Source organism: Protopterus annectens, chromosome 7.part0, assembly GCF_019279795.1.
Source record: "Protopterus annectens isolate FY-2018-M chromosome 7.part0, PAN1.0, whole genome shotgun sequence".
NCBI lineage: Eukaryota > Metazoa > Chordata > Ceratodontiformes > Protopteridae > Protopterus > Protopterus annectens.
In genome coordinates, this window is record NC_056739.1 from 1,891,490,686 (window position 1) to 1,891,508,118 (window position 17,433).

At 38.1% G+C, this 17,433-nt stretch overlaps 1 protein-coding gene across 1 annotated transcript in view; it reads right to left on the reverse strand.

Moving 5' to 3' along the window:
• Positions 1–17,433, reverse strand: part of AGBL1 (AGBL carboxypeptidase 1) — a 4,745,443-nt gene that overhangs the window by 1,501,320 nt on the left and 3,226,690 nt on the right. The window contains exon 21 of the mRNA XM_044078361.1: positions 8,736–8,912. Coding sequence (XP_043934296.1) covers positions 8,736–8,912 — 177 coding nt within the window. The remainder of the gene's footprint in view (positions 1–8,735; positions 8,913–17,433) is intronic.

Consider the following 17,433-nt stretch of genomic DNA (forward strand, 5'->3'; position numbering starts at 1 on the left):
ATATTACTGCAAGGGAGTCACTCATAACCCCTCCCACCAGTTGGTATCCCTCCATTGGAAGGTGTATGTTCACTTCTGCATATGCTCAACCTCTGACTAAGCAGGTCACTCCAATCCTCTTCCTTATGACTCCTCCTCTCTAGCATCCAATCCATTCTGTTAGTTGAACATGGCTAGTCTGTGGCACAGTAAGGGCTTCATCCTTTTTGTGTCATAGGGCCACTATTTTTTTTTCTTCAAACGTTGATGTCATGAAGCCCTATAAAGCCCAGAATACATTGTTTGAAAAACTAAGCATGCCTTTATCACAGATGGTGTGCATCCTAAGACTTAGAATTAATATTCAGAATCACATATTTTGATTAATTTTCTTTGGAGATTTCTTTTCAGTGTATTCATTTTATTATAAGTCTACAAATAGCATTTGATGTAGCCAGCCTGATAATAAAAGTTTACCTTATACTTTGTTAGGAAATGTTTTATGAAGAGTTTTATTAAACTTCTTTGGTAGTGCAGTTTTTAAATCTTGGAATAAAAAAATCAAAATGTAGCAAAAAAGGATAAAACACTATGAAGCAGGTGACTGAAGTGTGAGCAAAGGTTCAGGTTCTAGAACAGCCAGGTAGGGGAGATTGACAGGAATGTCTGATGCTGACTTGCCCATTCAGGGGCATTCAGGGGAAGGGATCAGTAGTTTTTAGTGGCTAATCACCACCTTGCAAATAGTGCTTGCTTGTTGCTAAATATAGCCAGACTGAGGGCATGAGCCTGTAACTGGAAGTATCTTTCCATAGGGCACGTGTGGTAGTACCCATGTATGAGGGACAGCATAGCTCACCCTTGTAGTTGTATGGGTACTCACATCAATCATGTGGAGGTGAGCATAGATCACAGTACAAATGCTGCCACTATTTGCGGCTAGATGAAGTGCCATCTGGAAGTAATTGGAGACACTGTGTAGTTCCTTGTTCTTATGACAATTGAGAGCCAAGCTTAAAACTTGGGTGGCTATCTGTGGAGATGAAGCCAGATCCACAGGCCATTGGAATGAGGAGATTTCCTACCCCTTGACAACACACAGAGAGTTGAAGTTGAAAGCAGCACAGACTCCTCCTTTGCTGGCCAGATGAGGGGCCTCACATTTTTTGCCTCCCCTACTAGTGTCCCTATGGTTCACAGGCCTGGAGGGAAAAAGCATGCAGAAAATATGTCTAGGAATGGAAGAATTGCTATGGTACCAGTAGACTACTGGCATTATTTGAGCAGTGAATATGTAAAAAGTCATATATGCTTTAAAAGGTTACATCCTTTTTATGAAAAGTCACACTTAAACATTCACTCAGATTTAATATAATATTAGTGGAGTTATTAAACAATAAGCTTAGAAATGTAATAGAAATACGGAAAGGAGATGTGCAATTAAAATAATAATTGATGGGCAAGACTCAGATCAAATTTTTACAGTATGCTAAACTCAGTTTTGGGAATACATTTTATTACTCTGGGCCAAATTAAATATTTAGCTAAAAGTAAATAAAATGATGGTTGTAGGGAATAAGAAATAGCCACACTTTTGCTTACATTTTTTAAATGTAAACATCACTAGCAAACTTAGCAGAGAAGGTGATAATGATGAGAATACAATTAACTCGACAGCCTATACCTAAAAACTATTCACTGTATAACGGTATGGAATTAAAGCATACCCATAAAAGGAAGGATTACAACACAGAATGATGCTGGACACAGTTACACTTTAACCAAATGGCACTGAACTTAGAAACTGCCAGTATGCCATTACATGAACATTATAGCGAAGGATCTGAGAAATTATCAGTATTCAAAACTATACTTTCCAGACAAAAGGCAGAGAAGGCATCATTCTGAAAATTTTGAGTGAACTTTTAAATCATGTTATTGTTCCTTAATGATTCTATATTTTACAATATCCAGCAGATATGGAATATGAAAATATGGAAATAAGGAATAGGCACTGTCAAATTAAAGTATATGATGAAGATCATTTCAATATGTATGTCCTTCTTATTGTCACTTTCTGCAATCCTTATCTTGCATGATTTTTATCCAAGGAGATATATGCAAAAAAAGCATGACCAACTATTTATGTCCTTAGCTTCAAGATTTGAAGTTGTGTGTTTCGTACATTCATGACCCTGTTGTTTTCAGCACTCCATTACAATGTAGATTACTGCTCTAGACACAGAATAGATACATAATGATTGTATACCGAAGCATACATTAATTCTATACTAAACATCTTCATTTCAGCCAAAATCTGAGTATTTAGTATGTTTTAGAACTGTGGTTTGTGAGTAGGAACACTTTATCAGTAATTATACTATACACATCATCCTATGTACAGTATGCTGAAAATACTGTATACTTTACCTGGATTTCTAATTAATATCTAGGGAACCATTTGTGCAAATTAAAGATCTGTATTTATTCACTTAGAGTTGCTAATGTATCAATATTTTAGATATGTTATATTGTAAACTTACCTCATTTAATCAAGCCTATTTAATGCAGCACATTTTTATTGTTGCTGTGCAGAAATCTAACAGTAAATGATCATCACTATTTATATAAATCATCTTTAGACATAATTTCCACTAAAGGGAATGTTATCTGTTGAGATATATGCTTTACAACAAATCAAATGTGTTCATTAGTCAATCCAGAAAAGCTCATAACAATGCACAGAATTGTTCTGGCACACAAGAAACATATCTGCACATACAGCTTACATGGTCCAATGGCCAAAGAGAAGAACACACATTTCCCAGTCACGCCCGGTGTGCCATACTGTGCAGGACCATGGAACACTGACAGTACCTGGAGAAGCATTTATTGTTCTGCACCAATAGTGTCATGGTAAGAAATACATTACTTTAGACATAACATCAGAACATGTCTGTAAAACCATGCTATATGCAAGTACTAGGGCCAGATAAATGTCATGCACTGAATAATGGTAGACAGAATGGTTAATAAAGTCTCTTTTCTTCGTAGCTGACTTGGAAACTCTGTCAGTTAAAGGACTTATTCAGTATCGCAGACAAGCCAATAGGGAGGTAGTGATTTAGATGCAGCACAAAAGGATGATGTTAGAGTATTATTTTCTGTTATGAACTCCCATCTTTTAGCTGTATCATAGTATCGTAGTAAACTACAAGGCTAATGAACCAATGGGTCATTTTAAGCCTAGCCAAGTTCTCAAACTAAAACTTGATAGGCAATGGTTCCCAATGTTTTTTAGAGAGTGTATATTCTCTTAGCCACACAAACACTTACAAGCGTTCTTTCTAGAAGAGACATAGGTGGCAAAACAGGGCTGCATTTGCTGGTCTCCATCCACTGGCCAGGTTTTGCTTGAATAAATGCAGGCTAGAGCTCTGCGTTACATGGATAGAAAGCTTGCTCCAGACAAGGGGGAGCTTCTAACACATATACTTGTCCCTTTAGCACATCTTACTTATGTTGCTGGCAGGTTTAGGTCCTTAAATTAGGTGGTTCTGATACTAGTTGTTTACTGAATGTGTAACAGGTCCATTACTGCTGCATCTGAGGAAACTTTTTAAGCTAGGCATCAGTTACCTCTCAGCAGCCTGTAAGAAACTGAGTATTGGGACACTGATTTGAGTTGGCCTGCCGAACATTTGTTTTCTACCACTTGTATTCTTTTTGTGAGAAATGTCTGTGGATGCCTCAGTTCCTACATATACCTGGTGAGGTACATACTGAAGGGGACACTGCACTCAACAATTCATCCTATGAGGGAAGAGTACAAAGGGGCAATGACTTGTTTTGGCCTAGATGTTTTGTATTTACTTATACGTTTTGCAACATTGAATGCTTTTTGCATCACAATAGAAACATGTTGGTCAAATACTACATCTCTGCCTGCAAGTGTTCCAAAGTCTATGACTGTAGGGGTACTGCCATGGGTATGTTATCAATGTGGTAGTTTGCAGGGGTGGATCTCTTGCTGGAAGATACTCTGATGTACTTCTTAGCATTAAGTTTTAGGTCATGACTATGGCACAAGTCATTAGTCTCTGTCAGGCCCTTTTAGAGGATATTAATATCATGGGGGGATGACTTGATGACTGCTCCCAGTTTGCAATCATTTGCATACTTGGTCAAACAGAGGCTCTTGATTTAGCCTTGACTTCAGAAAAATAGACACCAAAGAACAGTGGCCCCAGCACTTAGACCTGGGGGATCCCACTAGTAACTAGTCTTTTTATGGTGGTAGATTCCCCTATTCTAATGTCTTGGTTTCAAGTCAGTTAGCCTACTGGCTATCCAGTGGGTGGCATATGGATTAATACCTAATTAAATGAGCTTACTAATAATGCCTGAATGAGGTATTCTGGCAGATGTCTTGGCCAGCATAAGGATAGCTGTAAGTCCTGATTTGCATTCATCCATCTCTTTGGTAACCTGCTCAAAGAAGTCCATCAGGTTTAGCAGGCAAGACCTGCCCTTGACAAACACAAATTGACTAGAGTACAGTATCTGTAGGTTATCTATGTCATCATTTATGATATCTATTATTATTTTCTCCATAGTCTAGCATAGGAGGCTTGTCAGGTAACGGCATGGTAGTTTGCAAGATCTGTGAACGGGCTGCCCTTGTGCAGCAGTATAGTCATTGCAGTTCTCCTGCCATTCATTGGGTATGAAACTCATTTGGAGGCTGTGGATGAGTAGAGATTCTACTGTGTTCATGTTTCATGCTGTTAAGGAGACATCATGGGTTACTATCAGGACCTAAAAACATAATGTTCTTGGCCTTTGTTTATTATTTTTTTTTTTTTTTTAGGTTTTGTCATGAGTTTCATCTTTTTTCTGTATAGCCAATTAACATTGGAATTCCTCCAGGATGGTTTGTTTTATGCACCAGCCCCGTGCTTATTTCATGTAAGTACAGTACTTTCTGTACAGCTGTTGATATGGTTATATAAAGTTTTTTTGAAAATTTCTGCATAAGCAGCAGTATTCTCAGGATTGGGGAGGCTTGAAATTTACTGAAGGTGTTATTTAGTACTAGAAAGTTTGCTTTGGAGTAATTATTAAAAGGTCTAGGTTTTTCAGCTGTCTCTGTTTTATACTTACCTCAAAGGATACAGATTTATGGTCTGAAATGATTGCAAGAACATTACACTTGGGAGTACAGTGGTGCATTCTGTCAAGTTTGTGAGAATCAGGTCAAGGATCGTTGAGCCCCTAGTCAGAATATGAACTAGCTGGTCCAGGGTGTCAGTGTTTATAAAGTCTAGGAATCTATGGATCTTTATGTTGAAGATAGTGTATGATTCCTAGTTTATATCATGTTAATTGAAGTTACCCATGATTATGGGGTTGGGTTGAACAAAGAGTGTGTCAAGTGCCTTTAAGTAAATGTTGTACTTCTCCTGGGTTATTGATAAGGACCTATAATTGCAAAGATATGGTATGGGACCTTATTTATGCTGATCTGGATGTGGATAAGCTCAAGTCTGTCAGGCTGCTGGACCAACTTTGATGTGTATTTATCTGTAATATATACAGAGACATCTCAGCCTTTTGTTCCTTCCTTTGCAGTAACTGGTTTAAATACGTGGCAAACATTGTACCCCTAGACTGCTGGGGTGCTGTCCATGGCTTTATACCATTTCTCAGTGACTGCACAGATGTCTACATCCCCAAGGTGAGGACAGCATGCAGGGAATGGAGTTTCTTGCACAGACTCTTTGCAATTAAGTAGTAACACACTCAGATTTTCCTGGTTTGGCACAGCTATGTCAGAAGGTTTATCTGGTTGGTAACGTCTAAAAAAGTTAGTATGGAAATGGAAAACGTTTTAGCTAATATTAAAATTTTCAGAGCATACAGGTGATAACCACCCCTGGCAATACACTATGGTCTGTTGACCATGTCTTCCCAAGCTGACAAATATTATGCCCCCTTCCAATGACACCATACTTTAAGCCAATTGTTGAAGTCAGTTATTTTCTGTTCGCATTGTGGCATTATTCTAGAAGAAGGTAGAATGCTGTTCAATGTTAGGTTCATACTAGTGAGGGACACATGGTCTGAGTGTACAGTCATATTTCTATTCATATAGTCCAGGGAGGTACATCTCAGATCCTTAACATCCATGTGGACTACGACCAAGTCATACTTGTATTTGGAGTTAAGTGGTGTGCTTGAGTGATATGACAAATCCTGGCACTTACAGGCATCTGTGATTCATTTTTTTAGTGTGGTGAGTAGGATGTCTGTGTCTGTCACTATGGAGTCTCTTATGACCACAATACTGGGTTGTGTAGTGGCATGCCTTATGGAGTTAGATGTTGGACACAATGGGTTGTAGCAATATGTATCTTATTGTGTGCTGTTTTTGTGGAGAGTTCTTGAGGTTGCTTGAGACTTTTTTGAGTGTGCAGTTTCTAGGAGGTCTTTGTGGTTTGGAGACTTCATTTTAGAGCAGCAGTATATGTGGGTCTATGTGACTGGCCTGTGTTTTGTGAGGTGGGTGTTGTGAGTCTGTTACTGATAACCTGTTTGGTAGGGCAGGTTCTTATAGGCAAGAGCCTTGACACAATTGAGAGTGTATAACTGCAACTCATCCATACCTTATTCCTGTGCTTTAGGATTAGGTGGGTGTCAGTCTACATGAGGAAATTAATGCATTCTCACATGATTCAAATATTCACAAGGCCAACTGCAGAAAAGGCAGGGAAGTGCATGTCCATAGCTTTGGATTCTTGTTGGTTATTTTACATGGGGATAATACAAGGTAGGTTCCTAGCTGTCTAGCTTGATTGCTGTAAGAGTGCAGATTACTAACAAAACTGCCTAAATTTTCCTAGAGTCAAGCTCATGGGTAGGTGCCTCCCAGCACATAAGCTATCCATTAAGTGCAAAAAGTAGCTGTTCAGTGCACAGCTAGGGATTTAGGAAATTAGAGAAGTAATTGTATAGGAAAAGTCGGTGTCCACACAGGGCACTGCCATTCACAACTGCCATTCACAACTGCACCAAGAGCAGCATCAGACAGGCATTATGACTTTATAAAGTTAGAAATAAAGGTCAAGCAAATTAGCCCTCTGGCTAATAGCAAGCAAGTACTTGGAGGTTTCAAACAGTGCAGTGACCTAGCCACCTTCTACTGTCACTAGGGAGCAGACCAAAGACTTCCTAATGTAAAAATTCTGTCTGGGGCCACACAGTTTGGAGAAAAAAACATATGAAGTCTAGAAACCAAACAGAAAGTGCAGAAAATCAAAGAAAATGGCCACAGCAAGTGTCCAGGGCAGTGATAATTTCAAACCAAGAACAAGATAACAGTTGTTAATACACAGATTAGTGATAAAGCACTAAGAGGTTTTCAGATAAACTTCAGGTCAGTACCCAGCAGCAAATATACAGTTCTGGCTAGGTCTAGAGGCAGCCCAACAAATACTTCAGTCTATTAGCAATAACAGCAAAAAAGCAGATATAAAATGCAAAATCTTATTTAATAACAACAAAGTTTAAAAGCAAAACTTCAATATTTGAAATATAGTGCAAAACAGTTTTTTCTGGCACTTAACTAGTAGTGGATTGATCTGGATGAACCATAAAGCCTCTGGAAACAATGGTGTTATCAATAAGAAAGTTGGAAGCCTGAGATAATGAGACAAGCAGAAACAAAGCTCAAACAAACAAATTAGCCCTGTGGCCAATAGCAAGCTGGCACCTGAACATTTCAAGCAGTGTATCCTAGCTTGGAAGTGACCTGGGCTATCTCTGCAGTCACGAGGGAACAGATCAAAGACTTTGTAATGTAAAATCACTGCCTGGGGCTACCCAGCATGCAGAAACAGCATGCTAAGTCTAGAAGCTAAACAGAAAATGCAGAAAATCCAAAAAAACAAACAAACAAAAAAAAGAAAGACTGTTGCAAGAGTCTAGGGCACTGATCATTTAAATCAAAAAACAGGTTGCAGTAATTAATACACAGATTTGTGATACAGCACTAGCATATTTTCAGATTAAGTGCAATTCCATACTCAGCAGTAAATGTACAATGACTATATATAGTTCTGCTAGGCCTGAATGCAGCCCAACAAACTCTTGTAAATGTTGACAATAACAGCTAAAAAGCAGTTTTAAAGTGCAAAATATTCTTCAAAAATAGCAGTGTAATGGCAGAATATTAAATATTTGAAACACAGTGCAAAGCGGCCTTTTAATGCACTTATTTAGCAATGGATTGACCTGAATGCACCAACAGCCTCTGGAACTGTATCTCTCACTTGATGTTCCATTTCTCAAGACTAAATGTAGCATATTTATTTTCATACCTTTTCTGACTGATTTTATTACCCTGTTGCCACATAATATGCTCAGGTTATACAAAACACATACACTGCCTTCTAAACAAGCCACGGTATGTGCCGCCAGCTGACATTACATAGTCTTTGCTAACAGAGAGGAACATGTTCTAATCATCTGTCTGGCTATGACAGCAATACTTATGCTAACATGATGCACCCACATTTAATGATGCAATTTAACACAAATATGGTAAATAAACAAGGCATTTTTTACATTAGTTGGAACTATTAGAACTGTATAGACTAGGAGCCATGGTACAGCTGAAATTAAAGAATAAAAAAAATTACAGTAAAAACACTCGATGAGAGGAGAAAAAAATTTGAAAAAAGAAATTTGACTCTGACCTTATATTTTCCTTGGTCACTGCCACAGTAGCTACTCTCCATGGTGTAGCTGCGAAGGACTCCAATCTCCCGCCATACCACAACTCTTGCTGTTGATTCTCTTGACTTTTCCACCTGAAAACTGCAACTGCTGAGTACAAACGCAGGAGCCACCTTACTGAGGACCTTGGGAAGTGTCTATCAATTCCCAAAAAAAAAAAATAGTGATTGTTTTTACTATGGTAATCTGCAAAAAATATATATTTCTATTGCACATTTAGTCTGCTGGAAAGAAAACTTGACAATACTTAGTGAGAGATTATTGCAAAATTCACCTCTGATTCTTAGAAATCCAGAAAATGAAAAACAAGTGTATAACCTTCCGGAAGAAAGAAAGCAACATCCTGAAAGCTGGTACATACCATGTACACCTGTGGGATTCGTGAAACTGATGCACATTGTGTATGTTTGGTGCACTCTTTGTGAATCACCTCCAGCACACCATGTAAACTTATGGTATTCATGAAATTGGTGCACATTGTGCATGTTTGGTGCACTTTTTGTGTGCCACCTCCACACAGAGAAAGGGAACAACACCTACATAATTCTGATACATAAGGAAAATTCTTTTTGGTTTGTTATATTGCTCTTTTATGAGTTGTTGTTAATATATTGGTCAATTTTTAAAAAATGCCATTAAATGTACTTGGAAAAAAAAAGAAAAATTTTGAATCTGGATGCTTACTTGAAGTTTTCTTCTTCACATTGCATAATATTACTTCTCAGCCTGTTTACACAGAGTGTGTGAATTACACACATGAATGACAGAGGAGAGTACACCAACATGTACATCAAAGCCATGTGCATCAATCAAGGGCTCAAAAATTACAGATAAGAATGCACTTCACAATGGTGCAAATTTAGTTATTCAGAAAGTAACTGTTATGAGACTTAGTTAAAGTAGATTGGTTACACTACAACAAAGGAAGAAGAGACAAGACAGAAGACAAAAAGGCAGCTATCATTCATGGTAAGGGTATGGACATACACCACCTTACCCTGCAACTACAAAGGTGCAGAATGGAGTACACTATGGTGGTGCTAGATATACTACAGAAGCACACCTTGCAATCTGTAATATAGGATCAGTCTTCCATCGTGCTATTATTATAAAGCTGCAGATGTTATTCTGTAAAGGACAGCGGACACTTTTCAACTGTATCTGTAGTTAGCTACATCCTGAAACACTGTAGTAATTATCTCATGTTCACTAACAATCACTTACTACTAAAACACTCTTGCACAATGTGTAAGCGATGTAGTTATCCAATGGAAGTAAAGCTCTCAATAAAGCCACAACAAATAATAAGGCTGTCAGCACCACACATCAGCATGCTAAACCAATCTCAAATACCTCCGATTAAATGCTTATACCTACATGCATAGAAGCTATTAACAGTAACCTACCTAAACCACAGAGACAGTCTATATGTAAATTAAGAAACAGATACCTTCAGCAGCCCCACAAACACACATCACAGGCAGCACCAACAGAAAACATATACCTCTGAGTCACACAGACTCAGATCAAAATCACGTAAGGTTAATACCTAAACATAACATCCTCATTGTAGGCGACTCCATAGTGATAAGCACCAATGCACTATGTACAAAGAGAGGGCCATTGTCAGTTTCTTATCTGATGCAGGGCTCACCACATCACACAAACACTCGAGTCTCTGTACCACAGGTACATATATGACAGTCATTGTACATGTGAATGTAAATGACTTGAGATGCACTTCCCTGTATTATATGAACAGAGACATTTGAGAGCTCTTGGAATATGTGTCTGTGGACGGTATGAATACTAGCCTTTAGCAGTATCCTACCATCAACAAGAATAATGCCAAAATATGATAAAAAATAGTTGACTTCAACAATTGGCTAATTGGCTTAGATTCCAGTGTCATTCTAAATGGGAATGATATATATCAGCCAAGGAACAGATGGCAGACACTCTTAACTGTTTGTCAGGGACAGATTGCACCTCTCCCCCTAAGGCTTCTGTATATTGCTTAAAACCTTGTCCACCACCACTGCGTCTTTTTTTAGACAAATTCAGTATTCTAAAACTTTCAACATAACTAAACAGAATCAGGGCAATATTAAGGCATTGCTGCTCAATTCTAGCAGCCCTAGCAAAAATCTCTAAACCCTACAAGCTCTACCTGCTTTGGTAATGTAGATATATATATATATATATATATATATATATATATATATATATATATATATATATCATCACAGAGACCTGGCCCAAGACCATTGAGAGCAATTCTACAGTGGACGGCTTCATTGCCTATCTCTCGTACAGGCCTGCTACATTACAATTAGGCACTAAAGACAGAGGTGCTACTATGTTCTTTACAAAAGAAAAATTTCATCTTCAGACTTGTTAGACAACTTGGAATTTCTCCATGTCCATCTTATTAAAAATAACCCTTTATCACACCATAGCTAACCACTCAACCTCCTTTATGTTCCCTATGGTCCATACCTCCTACTTGTCCCTATATATTAAGCCAAAAAACATTCGGCTAGGAGACTTCAACAAGCCCACCATCAACTTGGAGACCTAGATATCCTCAAACACATATTCACAGAGATTTCTGAAATCCATAAATACAAACACCATGGACCAGTTCGTCCACACCCCGACCATGGAAAATAGAATCCTGGACTTGGTTATTAGAAATATGGGACAGCTCTGCTCCCTGCCTGTTGTAACCTCCTCCCTGGTTAAATTAAACAGGGTGTATGAGCACCTTTTAGATATTAGGAAGAATAATGTGAAGAATGCTCTTTCGAAGCATATTTTGGACTCTCCATCTCATTCTTTTAAATTCAGTGTCTTGGACCAAGTTATTAAGGATTAGAGGGGCATTATTATGAATGAGCCCCTCAATAAATGTGAACTGAAATGGTAGTGGAAACTTAATGCTATGAGATTTCCTGGCATTAATAAGGCTTTCTCTATTAACTGTCTTCTAAAGTTGAACTGTCTGGGAGTATGATATAGAACATCATTCATGATACTTTTATTTGGTTATGGTAAAGTCCATCCGTGTGTTCTTATGCTTTTCATGTGCAATAAATATTTTAATGGTAGTAAGTTTTTAAAGTTGATGTTAATTTTAACATTTTGTGGATATAATACAAACAGTAGCTTTATATTTATTGATTTATATACAATGGGGTTTTATTCTGACATGATGTTGTCTCTTTAAATAGTGACATTTTTTCTGTACATAACTATTTGAATGTCATTGGTGGAAATGTGAAATATAAATGTCTTGTCAATCAAGGGATTTTATTCTGATGAAGTTTCTTTAATATAAGAGACAAAAGCCCTTAATCAATACATTCTGAACCTTTCGGGAGTGACAACTTGGTTCATTTGTTGTCTTTATATTCAACACCACAAGGGAAGTATTGCTTTGTTTCATAACTGAAATATGTAAGTATCCAACATACACTTGTGTGGCCAAATCTTTGGAGATGCATATTGCAACATGTAAGGACTGATGATTACTGTGGGAATGCAATGCTAGGCTTCTTAAGATCCTCACTGATCAATAGCCTAGTAAGCACCTATGAATCTATGAATACATGATCTCACAAACAATGAGGCAATGCCATATCATACTATGAATGTAAGTGTTTATGATATATACACATATATGTGTGAAATGATATATATATATATATATATATATATATATATATATATATATATATATATATATATATATATATATATATATATATATATAGATACATATATATATGTATGTATGTAAAGAGAGAGAGAGATAGATGCAGATGCAAATTATAGGTATAAAAATATATCTCTTTTCTATTACTCAGTCAGTATATGTCATGGCTGGTTTCAATATTTTGTCTTACACCACATGCATTTTTTGATGTAATAGCTGTGTGTCAGGTGCAGTGTCATCAGTCCTATTAATCACATTACTGAGATACAGAAAAATGTGTGGTGTATGGTGGAAGGTTGGAAGGTTTCAATTTCCTTTTCATATCAGTATATAAAGTGAAAAAAACATATTACAACAACTAGCTGTTTCACTGATAAATCATCAGCCTTGTTTTGCAAGAAACAATTAGCTAAGATGTTTGCTCATTACCATCTGACACAGAGGTGTAGCTAGCTATTCTTACATCTGGTGCCAACCCACAAGCTGGAATCCAACTTTAAGAAAAAAACTTTTCTCTCATTTTAAACTGTAGCAAACTTATTGTAACATTTGTAGCAAGCAGCTGCTACAGTTTATGTTGCACACAGAGTGCTACAGTTCTGCCTGCAAATGCAATACAATAATTCATTTATGAATCCCGATGATGCTTTTAAGACATCAAGCTCTACAGCACTTCTGTTTTGACCATAAATGCAATACCGGGATTCTTGAATGCCGCTGATGTATTAAAGACCGATCAGGATCTACAGTGGCTACACACCAGGCCACCCACATTTTATAAATGGCTTGAATGCTTCATGAAGCTGGCAGAGGAGGACATACATGAACATCTTAGAAATGGGGAGCAGAACTGTCTGTGTTTTGCCTGGAAGGCAGATGTTTGTCTCACCTAACTATCAAAAAATAGGCAGGAGTCTTTATCATTAGAGCACAGAGCCATGCTTCTATGCAGGGAAGGCACTGTGAGCATTTCCAGTAACATGAATGAACCAATTGTTGCTTTGCTCAGGCAAGAGGTTAGGCACATCATAGATTATTTCACTGTCAGGATTAGAACAAGACAGAAGCAACCCTCACAGCTATCTGAACGATGGCCCCTGTAGATGACTCCAGACACTGTATTTCAGACGAACTCCACCACCATCAGAGTTGTAAATGAGCTCAAGATCACATAGGGATTAGCTGGATGACTGGCATGGAGCCAAATTAAGTTGGAGGTTAAAATAAAGATGGTAACTTTCCCTTTAAGCAAATTCATGAAAATATGATGCACTGCTGTGCAGCTGGCTGTCTTCTCCTAACATGCAAGAGTTATTTATTCTTTAGTCAAGGTATAGGTTTATAGGTGCTTACTAAGCTAATGGCCAGAATGGCCTTTTTAAGCCTAACAATGCATCCCCAATCTCAGGTTCTGGTACCCTTGATAAGAGTAAGCAGTAGCTTGAGAGATGGAACATTTACAAGCAGGGGCCTGGGAGATTAACTATTTACAGACTGCCTGTGCCCATTAGAGACACAGGTGCCAAACCAGGGATGAATTTTCTGTTGCCCATCCAGTTGTCCAAGTAACACTTCAATTGGGTTAGGGAGGAACCCTGCTTCACACTGTTCCAGAGATGGGGTAGTGTCTAGGCTACATACCTGCCTCTCCAGCATGTCCTATTTATATCACAGTTAACATTTAAGCCTTTAGAATGGGTAATTCTGGTGCTGTTTCTTTTATGGATACACAGAAGGTCCATCAGAGTGGGGTCTGACAATGCCCTCTATGCTGGACATAGATCTCCCCTCAACAGCCTGCAAGAGACAGAATAAAGTGATAGGACCTTCAGGCGGTCAGCAATGGGCATTTTACTTATGCCCTGTATTCTTTTAGTGAGAAACCTCTATGGATGTTCCAATTGTTCCATATGCCTAGCTAGGTGGATACAGAAGGGGACATTGTACTCAGTGATAGGTCTGATGAAGGCTGAATACAGTTGAAAAATGACTTCCTTGGACCTAGATGCCATAACATTGTTTATAATTTGTGCAACACAGAATGATTTCCTTACTACTGCAGACACATGATAGTCTAAAGCTAGATTACTGTCTATGTGCATACCTATGTCTCCGACTACTTGGTCAACTCTAAGGGGTTATGATAGTTACCAGGGGTGGATGGCTTCCTCAAAGACACTGTTATGCATTTTTTGGCATTTAGTTTCAGTCCATGGCTCTGACACCAGTTGTTTGTCTGTGTCAGTCCTTGCTGGAGAACATTTGTATCAATGTGGGATTCAATGACAGCTCCTAATTTGCAATCGTCTGCAAATTTAGTCAGCCAGAGAGACCGTTGACATTGGCCTTGACTTCAGAGACTGGCCTGTTTGCAGAGGTGGACTCCCCAGTTCTAACTTCCTGGGTCCTGTCTGTGAGCCAGCTGGCTATCCACTGGATGACATGTGAGTTTTTACCCAACCTCTTGAGTTTGTCAATAATGCCCGAATGGGGTATTGTGTCAAATGCCTTGGCCAGGTCAATCTAGGCAGTGTTAACCATTTTTTCCTCAACCATTGCTTTGGTGACCTTTTCAAAGAAGTCCACAAGGATGACCTTCTCAAAGAAGTCCACAAGGCTGAGTAGGCATGACTTGCCCTTGACAAAACCATACTGGGTTGGGTCCAGTGTTTGAAGGTTTACTATATCATTATTGATAATTTCCATGATAATTCTTTCCTTGGCTTTGCATACAGGACTGGTGAAACTTATGGGTCTGTAATTTCCAGGGTCTGTAGATGGCCCACCTTTGTGCAGAGGGATGACTGTTGCTGTTCACCAAACCCGATTGTATGTCTGAAATATTTAATTGCACAATATGCCATAGCCATGGCATTTATTGATTTGTAGTGTATATACACTGTGGTGAACATGCAATTAATACAAAATGCCACATATGCTTGATGCACAAATAATTATAAGGAATGACAAGCAATGAATATGTTTCCTTAAATAATTTTTGTTTTACTGATTTCATCCCTTGCCTGTAATGAAGTACAAAACATAGTCAGAGTAGAGAATTTAGATATATCATGACTATCCAGCTGCAGGTGGTGAGTCCACTCTGCTATACTCAGCAGTGACTACAGTAAAACACGTTAAACATGCAGCGCTTAATCAGCACAAATTGTAAATATGATAAAAGCTGTTGGCAGTGTAAATCAAGAAGAAAAGTCAGCAATGCTGTTTTCAGAAAAAACAGACTTTCATCACAACACTGCCACAGATTAATACAAAATAATGATTTACAGCATTGCGCTAATGGAGGTGAATATTTTAAAACATTGAACTGAATGATTATTAGCGATCCACAGACATGGTAAAAATTGTATTGAGTCATTGTGCAGAGGTAGCCAACTGTAAAGTCTTTCATATGCAAGTATTGACCTATGTACTCTGGTCATTATACAAGCATGGCACCAGTGAGGTAATTCAGTGTCAATGATATTCAAGTGAAGGTTTGTATATGCATATTAGATATTAGACCCAGATATGTGCTGAGATATTAGACCCAGATATGTGCTGTGGCATTACTATTTAGAACATCAAGTCTTCAAATATTACCCTAAATGATTTTAATACTGACAAGCAACACACAATGCAGTGGTTACTGGAGCAGCAGTATCTACATGCACATAAAAATCTTCTTTAGTGCAAAGGAGGGCGCATTATGTGAAAATTGCAAAAAACAAGGTATGATTGCAATCCTTCCCACATTTTTATGTGAATATGCATGTAAACATTGCAGAACCCAGATGGATTAAATAAAATGTTTGCCAGAAACAAGCTAAAACACAAAATGGTCATATTAAGCACCCACATGGTGTGTAGTTTAGTATTTATATCTACACATAAATATACTGCCCACAAAATTAGCATTCGAATGAGAAGATGCAATGCTATGCTGGAGCTTTTCTGTAGCAGAAATCCACATGTATGTCCAGAACATTGAACGAATACATTTTGATAATAACATGTGAGATGTTAATGTGTGTGCTATGTATACATGCTGAATTAAATATTGTTTGTAACATGTACCGTGGGATGAGCTGATGCAGACAATTTAATGTGGACTACATAATACCACAGATGACAACAGGAGTGAGACTACTGAGCAGAAGAGCTATGGACAACACAATATGATGTAAACAAGAAACAAAAATTGCTGGACACCTGACACACATGGTTCAAATTCTGACTGTGTCCCAGATAATCATACTTTAACTAACACATTGGCACTGGCAAGATCTGGAAGGAAGAATGATAGTGACCATATGACACTGGGTCACCCATCCTGGAGAAAGGCATGTGGCAATGTCTCCACTTGGGTGACACCTAGAGATAAAATGGACAGTGTATCCATGGTATACAAGCCTAATGAGGACATGCTGTAAGTAGAGCACTCTATGAAGCCAGGAAAATCATGTGTGGCGATACATGTCTCCCAAAACAAGCATCAGTTGTGTGGTTGAAAGGAGCTGCCACAGGTAAAGGGCTTCAGAGGTTAGGTAAGGATAGTCCACCAGATCAAATCAAACTTTCCCAGTCCCTCCTGATAATCTTTCTAGGAGAAAGACAGGCAAGTAAAGCCATCTGCTTGGAGAAAGAATGGACCACAGGTCAATCACCACAGTTTGAGGTGCTTGGCTACTAGAGTGAGAAAGGAATAAATGGACCAATGTGAAAAAGGAAGATGATACATTTGGTAAGATGTGATGGTGGAAAGGATAAAAATATCAGAGCTGCATTTGTAGTGCTATAAAGAGTTTTTCCTGTTGATATTTTGCTACAGCATCTGGATTCATTATAATGTGAAGTTCAATTCTACATAATTTGCATGCATTCCTTTAGTCATTACATTTGCTTATTGTATTCTATTGTATAAAAAGGCAGAGCCATAG